The sequence below is a fragment of the Corvus cornix genome, chromosome 2 (assembly GCF_000738735.6).
Source record: "Corvus cornix cornix isolate S_Up_H32 chromosome 2, ASM73873v5, whole genome shotgun sequence".
Classification (NCBI taxonomy): Eukaryota; Metazoa; Chordata; class Aves; order Passeriformes; family Corvidae; genus Corvus; species Corvus cornix.
The window spans coordinates 8,510,035-8,520,210 of record NC_046333.1 but is presented as its reverse complement, the minus strand read 5'-3'; the positions used below and the strand labels follow the sequence as shown (position 1 = coordinate 8,520,210).

General features: G+C 38.8%; 1 protein-coding gene across 1 annotated transcript in view; it reads right to left on the bottom strand.

Moving 5' to 3' along the window:
- UBE3C (ubiquitin protein ligase E3C) overlaps positions 1 to 10,176 on the bottom strand; it is a 70,133-nt gene that overhangs the window by 3,176 nt on the left and 56,781 nt on the right. Inside the window, exons 20-22 of the mRNA XM_010394860.3 lie at positions 2,373 to 2,561; positions 2,209 to 2,275; positions 1,233 to 1,363 (exon numbers count right to left, since the gene is read on the bottom strand). Coding sequence (XP_010393162.1) covers positions 1,233 to 1,363; positions 2,209 to 2,275; positions 2,373 to 2,561 — 387 coding nt within the window. The remainder of the gene's footprint in view (positions 1 to 1,232; positions 1,364 to 2,208; positions 2,276 to 2,372; positions 2,562 to 10,176) is intronic.

The window sequence follows — 10,176 nt, the reverse complement described above, 5'->3', positions numbered from 1 at the left end:
GGGAACTTCTGCTTAAATGGTTTCCCCAGTTGTTTCCCAATTCTCCCTTCCTCACGTGACTGACGTGCACTGTTTTATCTTGGTCTCATCCCAGAGTTTTCCAATTGCTCTTCCTGCTGTCCTGTAAAATCCCATTCATTGCTAGAATACTGTACAGTGATAATCACACGGACCTGGGGAGTTTAGGAGAAATGCCTGCAGACTTTTAAATAAGGAATCACATAAATCAATCAACAAATACCCTAGACAGGATTCATGTGTTTCAAAAGCCATCTCCACTGTCTCCGTATCAAATCTATGGACAGTCTTTAGTGTTAAAGGGGATCTACTTAGCATGTTTTTGGGAGTCTAAGAAATGACTCATTTCATCCTGAAGTTGACACACGGAACAGTCAGACCAGTTACCAACTGAAAGTGCCAGTTCCAATCCCGGGTGTCTATAAAAGGAGTGTAACTGAGCTACAGATTACAGATGTTGAAGATGAAGGATGTTGCCTATCCACATGGCAACACCACTCCACAGCACTCAGTGTTCCCACATTTTAGGGGAATTGACATGATGTCTGGTTCTTAGCCAAAATTTTGCAGTCCAGTGAAATTCATGGGTAGAATATCCCCACAACTTAGGTTCAAAATGTCTTCACCTTGCCTTGGTCTCTCTTTAGTTTCATTAGCAGTACAGAAAATTTTTCTTCATACTTAAGCTTCCCTGTAAATAGCAATCTGGAGACAGCAGCTAAGTATTTTGCTACTAAGGGTAATGAGCTGTGACCTATAAGCAGATAAATGGGAATTAGAAAAGAAGATAATGTATGTCCTGCTTCAAATGGTTAATTTAAGAGGATCAAATTTAATAGCTGCTTTTATATCCTAAATTCTCTTTTGCCTGACTTAGAAGGCACTATGCTTAACTCAATCTTTTGCTTCAAACTGGTAGCAATTCTGCTTCGGCACAGTAACATGAAATGGCAGCAAGGACCTTCCATCACATGCAGCAAGTGCTCTAATCAATGGGTCTGTAAGCTTATCAAATTTCGCAGTTAAAATGGAAAGCAGCAGAACACTTCATTACATATTTTAAAACTGTACTTATTATACATGCAAATGCAAACATTGAAGCTATTTCTGTAGTCACGGATGAGTATTCTCAAATTGTAGATTCCTAGACAAGAAAAACTTGGATCAACATCTGCAGCATTTCTAAAAGCTTGCCAGGACGCCAGAAGACATACCTTAAACCCCAGAAGAGGTGGTCGAGAGCAGCTCGTTACAAATTTGAGTAGTTTACGTTTCTCTTCATCAGTGAAGCTTTCTACAACTCTCCAGAATATTTTAATTACAGGATGGTCTGCTGTGTAGCCACCTACAATGAGATTTAAATGATTTACAGCTAGAATATTTTTATGTAAGAAATAAATTCTTCAGAAAACCTAGCATCAATCTTGAAAAGTCTGGGGAAAATATTATAACCAGCAGGCTTGTATTGCTAACTCCCAGTACCTACAAGTCTCTGATTCCTGCAATTTCAGTTTCATTGCTTACCTATGGCTACTATATCCCTCAGCTTCTTAAATGCAGTTTTCTTCACTGAATCGAATTTTAAATTAATTTTATTTAGTTTAGCATTTAGCTAGTAACTTTGGATTATTGCCTTTTCACTCCAAGAACGCACAAAATCTGCAAGATCCAGGATGTTACTGAATGAATCCACTTACCCTGAAGTAAGCCCAGATGTGAACTGATGACTTGGTAGCTACATTTTGATTACATTCATGATAAATGCAAGGAAAAAATTCTTACAAGCTAAAACTATGATCTTTCTCTTCAGACTGCCTGAGAAATAGTACATATCTGAATGTGGTGGTACAAACTGCTATCCCCAAAGTCATCTGCAGACTTGTTTTCAGATCAACCAGACACAGTCATCAACTAACTTAATTTAGAAAAGAAACACCCTTGAATTATCTGGCTATAAACTTGCATTTAAGTGTGTGAATAAAATAAACTGTATATCTCAGTTTCCCAGCATTTATAAAACTGTGTTGGAATTTTAGTCAATGTTCTGAAATTTAGTCCCATGTACCAAATTTGGCCAAAAGTAACAAGAATGGCCCTGCAACTTTTTCTTAAAAGGCAAGATAAAAAGCAAGTTCATTTATTCCCAAGTCAGTTATAATAGATTTTTTTACTTAAGCAAAATATGCTTACCTGAATAGTTTGTGAAAGATTTAAGGTCATCCAAACTAATAGGAACTTGTGCACCAGAAGTCAGAACCTAATGGCAAAGGAAATGAGACCATTACATTACAGGCAAAAATCAGCAATTATTTCTGTTTAGAGCCATTGTTTTCTGCAGCTTTAAGGAGAAGTACCTGTATTTCCTGCTGATCAAACATTCGAAGCCACTCGAGGTTCACCACGTTGGCCAGCCCCTGACGGAAAGCCAGGCAGTGCTGCCGGATCTGTTTGTTCAGCCTGTAGTCGGCCACCAGATGGATGTACGCAATCCGGTTAGCGCTGGTGACGGGAATGTCCTTTCCACCGGGCTTCAGCTCAACCACCTACAAACACAGCAATTCCCATCACCCTGATAAACCGCACTGCTCTGCTCCAACCGTGACATGGGGCTGCAAAACATTCTAGGAAGTGATGTATCCATTTGAAGTTGACTAGAATACACTCAGGAATATTCACCTCAAACTAAGATAGAAGATTACGAGGAGTTACAAAGATAGGTGTTTTTTCTGGTTATGTGTAAGAGCACATTCTGTGCACCCAGAGCTCCAGCTGCCAATGCAGCTCATCACACAGTCCCATGGGTTATCACCAGAAAGCAGACTCAGCACAGTCAGAGCTCTCTTACAGGAGCCGTCTGTAACACCAAATTCACCAACGTAAGTCAGACAAGAACTGAGGTGAAAATACCTTCCTCGGCAAGCTTGCCCAGCTTCACTGCTAAGTACCCTGGAAGAGAGAGTAGCCTGTAAAAGCACAGAGCTCACACAGAACACTCTCCCTGCAGCTGGATTAGGGAAGCTGTGCTTACCTGGATGGGCTCTTCCCTAATAACTGTCTGCTGCTGGTGAATTCTGCAGGGTCACATTATGGTAAAAGCAACATCCACTGAGTCAAAATTCAGAGTATGACACAAGCCTGAGTTGCAGAATGCTCAGCATTCACAATTCATACTGTTGAAAATGTACTGTTGTATACGCTCAGTACAGTCAACGAAAGTAAAAAAACCAACCAAACAAATCAAGCCTAAGGGTTGTTTTTCTACTGGGAAGCTCAACTTTTGTCCTTCAGGTACACCAAGGTACCTCATTGTGGAAGAATTTTTAAAGAAAAACCCCAAAACTAAAGATACTGTAATTGCATTAAGAAATAAACAAGGATCAAAGATAGTTGTTACTAAAACAGGAGAGGCCTTCACATATTCTACTCTTTACTACATGAGGTTAATTTTGTTAAGCAGCAACCCAACTGGAAGGTATTACTAGAGTACTTCAGAGAAGAATTAAAAAAACCTGAAAAGCTGAGATACTGTCACCTTCCAGAACTCTTCAGAACTCTTGTTTCTTTTTTTCTTCCTACACTCAGGAGTCACCAATTTCTTCATTTAAACCAACTGTGCACTTCAGTATGTAGTAATGATGACATCTTTAGAGCACAGAGAATTAAACACATTAATAGTTTCTTTTCTAACATGCTACCTAATAATGTGAGCTGTTCTTGTACTAAGCAAAATGTGCAAAATGGTATGATTAAAAATTCACAGTGCTTTTGAGCATTCAGAGTTTTTCTTGATTCATATTCTTTAAGGCAAAAGAAACCATTAAGATCTATGAATTCTGACCTCCCAGACAACACAGGCCAGAGGATTCTGTCTAGAGATTCCTGTATTTAACTCAATAAATCCACAGATGAGTTAGTGCACATTTTTCAGAGATATGCAATCCTGTGATGGAGTATCTAGCACTTTGATAAGCTACCACAACCTGAATTACAATAGGTGTTATTATAAGTCTTCCTTCCCATTTTAATGTTTCAGCTCCAAGTTTCTGGCTTTTGTTAGCGCCTACAGTAAAAAAACTCATCAATACTCCATGTCTGTATGCAGGTACTGATTATGCTTACACCCTACTCCTGCAAGAATTAAGCAAGAGGAAGGTGTCAGTGTAGGTGACACCATTTCACACCCTGTACACATTATCGTGCTCCCTTTGGGCAAGGCCCCTTCAACAAGAACCAGGGTTACAAGACCCAGGAGGGCTCTCTCTGAGATCACCCATCTCAGAGCCTGGCATGGGACACAGCCAAGGGCCATTTCCAGAGGGTACATGACTGTGCCTGGGGCCACTGACTGCCCTAAGGGTGAGGGTATTTTTACTGGTGAAGTCCACAAGGAGTATTAATAGAAGTAAGGGACATGTTCCATACCACAGTGGAAACAGCTGATGAGAAGGGGCCCCTGCACTGCTGAGCTCTCTCCTCTGTGTTTCATCCCACTGCAGTAATTTTACTACTGTCGCTGGAAAGTTAATCATCAGATTAATCCAATTATTGACAAGAAACGTTCTCATTTTCACTTCAAATTCAATCGGTAAAGTTTGTTCATACCCATTGTCCTTATTTCAATGTTGAAGATCTTAAACAACTTTTTCCTTCCTCTTCAAATATATCCATGATCTATTACTTATGGGCAGCAACTTCATTAATCTTCCCAGAGACTTTTACATGGAACTAAAGACAGGGTTTTTTTATTTCCTCCTATAAAATACCTTTTACAAAGCCTAACAAGATCAGAAAGCTTTCTCTTACTTCTTAAATTCTTGTCCTCTGTAGCTTTACAAGATCAGAGCAACCAGTGATGTTGCACACGAACAGATCAGTGTTGTGACCTCAATATTACTAATATTTTACTACCTTACAAACTTTCTCTACTTGTTTGCAGAACTGCAGAATTCCGTGGGGTTTTGATACCATTTAATATAATCCCTCTCTCTGAGGTATGGACACACTGAATTAGGCCATATTAAAGCATATTTGTATTACCTAACTCATCAAGCATCTCTTAACAATATGGACACCAGCAACACCCTAATAGATATCCCTCTATGTGCACACAGTAATTTCTGTAAGCTCAGTATTTACACTAAAACATGCCTGAACTGATCTCCTTCCTAAAATAGCCAAGGGAAACTACTGGCAGGGTGTTCTACAAAACTGCTGGATTTAAGATCATCCCAGCACTAGGTGAAATAAAACGTCTGACCTTCCCTGCAGGCCAGAAAACAGAACACAGATTAATTTACACTTGCATTGTAATAGCACTGGCTCCACAGTGCTCGAGGGATGTCAGGAAAGCTGTATTCATTCTATAATAAAAAGCTATTCTCTCCCCATAAAGTTCTTCCTGCAAAACAAAGGAAAAAAGGTGTTGTTCTCTTCCTGACCACTATTTTTAGAAAACAGGACAAAGTTATTTTGGTTTTAAATCCTATTATTCCTTTTATTTTTATATTTTTAAGTAGCAAATCTTGATTTCTGATCCAGCAATGTTTCTGTAGCTTCCCTTCCTCCCCAGAGTCCTGCATTGCCATAGCTAGGGTAGAGCATTCTGTTAACTGCATTTCCTGGGGTTTTCTAGAAACCTAACTATCCCTTTTCGGAGTTTGTCAGTGTGAGGTTAATTTTACCATTGTTTTGTCAAAGTATCATCCAACACCAAAACAAAAGGGATAACAGAGCACAAATAATAAATATATTATGCCAAAAAGGCTAAGAAGGATGTAAAACAGGAGACAGAAAACAGTAACACTTGGTAAGCACAAAACTAAAGTAAAGGTAGATGCAGGCCACTTTTCAGTCATTTAATGTTTCATGGCATTAAAGGAACTATTCTAGAATTCCCATTTAATTCTAAAAAGTCAGGAATTATTGTTCAAGAGTTCCTTTTCAAAAAAAGGAAACATAGCACAACTTAATACATCTTAAACACTTTATAAGCTTCATTTTTACTTTTGTCCATCCAGTTTTGGCCACTAGATGGGGCAAGACAATAACCCAGGTAACCCGGGACAGGCCACACTACAGCCCTCCCTGTGTCATCACCTCAGCTTCTATTTTGTAGATCTAAGTTGAAACAAACAAACAAAAAGCATTTTAAATTGGTTCTTAATCAAAATCGCATGTACTAAAAGGCAATCAAACCATAGATGTAATTTAAATAAGTACTCAGATCATTCAGACAAATTTGATTCCCTACTCACAAGGTGCATCTTCAAAATGAAGGGGAAATACCAAAACGGGACAGAGAAGTCCCGTATGAAGACATAAGACATGTATCTCTTCACAGAACCACAGAACCTCCAGCACAATTTCACAAAGCTCTTATAGATATCCAAGAACTCCTACAAGATGAAAATCTTTTCTCTTGGGCTCTGATCACTTTTGGTCACATCACCTCTACAGTTTTTCCCCATTTTGAAAATAAGTCGATGAAGTTTTTTTTCCTTTCTTTCCCTGTCACCTGCCTTCCAGATGTTCAGGCAGGAGTTCAAGCAGGAGGTTGCATATGAATGCCTAAGAATGCATTTTCTATAACTGTTATGAGTCTGCCTGAGAAGGCTCAGCCTCAGCTTAACTACTTAGCTGCTGAAAAACCTCTAAAATCATTCATCTAAGCCACTGTAACCCAGTAAAGAGGTTGTCAAGATGGAAACTCTCAAAACTATTTTTAAGGCTTTAAAATTTTCCCCCGAAGAAATTTAAAGGCAAAGAACTCCCCTTTGGTGAGTCAGCATATTTTCAGTGACAGCAATGGCATTCACACCTGTTTAAAAAGCCCAAGAAGGTGTCCCAACACCAAGTTCTACACTAGATGGGTTTCATAGAAACTGCTGCCATATATATTATAGTGCTTCTCTGTGGGTTTGTGCTTTTACACTTTTATTTATGGAATCTTCTGATCATACTCAACTTCTGATCTATGTACTCTCAAGTATCAGTGTTTGAGACTGATACTTTCAAACAGAGTTTCTGGAGTACAGTATCCAACATTTCTAAAGGAAGAGGAAATGTTTATTTGCATCTCCCTCTGCCCCTGGACAGCCACAAAACTCGCCTTCCTCACTGAAAAAAGGGACGGACAAAGGTCTGAATACGAAAGGTGTCTTCTTGAATTTGTTATTCTTACAGACCTTTCATAACCATCTCATCCAAAAGATAAGAGGAAAACTTAAATCAATCTACACAGCTGCTTGAAGGTACCTGTCTGTAACTATAGGCTGACCTCCTTAGAGACTTTGCTACTGGCCACCATTTTCTGCAGGAGACCCAACAGTTGAAATGTAGGCTGGTATCACTGCATTAGATAGATCTTTATCAAAAGCTATTTGGGGTTGGAAGATAAGGTTGATGGCATAGCTCCCCTAATTAGCAGGTCTAATGTGCAAATTATTAAGTACCTTTTTCAACTTCTGGTGAATGCACTTTGACAATAGTTTAATGGGGTCTAAAAGCACATTACAGGATTGGAATCAATACACTGATAATAGAATTTCTACCTTCTATTACTGACAGAGGCAATAGAGCCCCTTTTGAATGTGTTTTTCATTGCAGATAATGCTTTTGTGCCACAATTGGTGGATGGACGCTGCCATGAGGACAGCTATTTACAATGATAGATTTATGATGCATTTATTGGGCACTAATTTATTAAACACTAAAGTGGCTGTTTAGCTGAAAAGTACATATAATGTACATTGAACATAAGGAATGCAAATTAAGCTCTTTCCCAAAGTGAATTAGCCTTACCTTGCCACAATCAATTAGTATGCAATGGTTACAAGTCAAATAGTAGACAAAATGTATTTATCCATATGATGTTTATTAAGGTAATGAAATGAAGCGTAAAAAGAGACTTGTTGCATTGAAAGGCAGAAGACAGTGACAAGAACCAATGGGTTCTGTTGAACTACAGTAACATGCAGTGAGCCTCATAAAAAGGTGGCTGATACTTCATGGGTAAAATGTTCTCTCTTCAAGAATAAAAACAGCAAACCAGCATCAGAATATTTATTTTAACTTACACGTCATCTAGTTACTCAGTAACTCACTAATATATTAAATATTCGTTCAGAAGTTATGCCAAACAATTACAAATGAGACATCTTGAAAACAGCAGCCACAGCCCTCATTTTAGTTAGATACTAAACTGGGTTTGTGTTAGCTGTGACCAACAAAACTATTACTTTAAGTGCAGTTAAATAAATGGTTTTAGAATTCAGACTTTCTCCCCCTTTGGTGTAGATCCCACATAATACTGGAAACTGCCATTTTGTGTGCTTTGCACCAACCTCTGGGTGCTACAGACCTCAGTTCAGTACCAGCCAGGCAGAGCACATGGTACCACACAGCAGCCACTCTAAGAGTGCTTTTGGGTACATCTGTATTGTGGATACTAAAAAGTTAGAAGCAGAGGAATTTTCCAGCTTCTGCAGCATCCTGTGAAGTTTTCTTTTCTCATGCAAGCTAGCTGAAAACAGTGTAGAGGTTTTTGTAAACCAAGACTTTACCTCACAGGTGCAAACTTGTTATGCACAGTCTTGTGATGGTACACTGAAGAAAACATTTTGAAGTGGGTGTCATAGCATTCACCAATCACTCTGAGAGGTGGATGGTCAAGTGACCAATAGCATTACACCACTCTTGCAAACCAAGTTATATAAACAGATTTATAATCCATTAAATGGGACCATTTTATTCCTGCACTTGGACTTGTGTGGTTCTTTACGCAATTCTTGGTACAACAGCGACACTGCATCACGTCTTTATCTCAAGTCTTTGAGTGTTTTTCTAAAGACAGTGCAGGTCAGATGGTTTCACATAGGGAGTGTAATCCAGGGAGGAAAACGACATACGGCACATGGTTAATATTAAACGTTACTTATATCAGGCAACTGTTGCCTCTCTCCTTTAGTATGCTTTAGGAACCCCAAATCTGAGGGTATTATTTTAAACTTAATGCAATCCAGATTTTAGGATCTTCCAAAATGACAGGAAATGGATGACAGAGGAGTAAGATAAAATCCAAGCCTGATGCTGTTCAAGCAGAAGTCTTGGCCAGCAAACTTGCTATGACTTAAGCAGCAGCAGAGAATTCAAGCTACCAATTTCCAGGACAGGTTACTGCATCCCAGTGGTGCTGCTGTGTTGGAGACATGCAAAGTCCCAGCTTCCCTGAGCAGCAAACCCCAGAGAACTGCTCACCCTCTTCTAGAGTCTCTGTTTCTTCCCCACGAGAGGAGGTTGAATTCAGATGCTGCTGCTCGTCACAATGTGGGCAGGTCTACTTTTTTCATCCAATTATATGCCATAACCCAGTGTAAGTTTTCAATCCTCAATTTTAAATCCTCAAAAATGAAAGAGGAAGCCCAACAAAAGACTTTACCTAGGAGGCTACCTGCATTAGCACACTAAGACAGGCTTTTAAAGCTCTAGTGACATTTATTTTCTACTATGAGTGATCTTTAGTCCACACAACAGAGCAAATAAAAGCTATAATCAAATTATATGGTGCAACTGTGTTAAAAACTCAGATTTAAGGACCTAAGTAACTGCTTTATAGAAGCACTGAACACCATTTATCCCCTCTGACTAATCTGGTGTCTCAAAAAATAAAGAGGTGGGTATACAAAAAGAAAGAAATATGTGTCAGGCAGACTTCAGGCTCTCTACTTTGAAAATTGCAGTTACAGAGACAATGCTTGTCCCACAATAAAGGGTCTTTACTATCATTAGTATTTAAAACCTCTCTGACTGCTACCTGCAATTCTAAAGCCAGGCAGTACTTCTAGAGTTTACACATCATCTAAATTTTGCAATTATTACAAGTGCAATTGAAGAAACAACGTATTTTTGTTCAAGAGACATTCTCAGGCAATAGAGCTTTATATGTATGACTGTTGAAAAATAATCACTGCAGTTTACTACTTAAAAGACCAAACCTTAAGGTAATCATCAAAAGTTATTTTTTTAAGTACAACAGTTCGTTGCTCTCTGCTCCAAATATTGAGTCAGAAACCCAACTAATGGCTCACAGCACCTTTAACAGTTGTTTACTATCACACTTAAATTAAAAAATTAATTAGTATAGATAGTAATGATTCACCA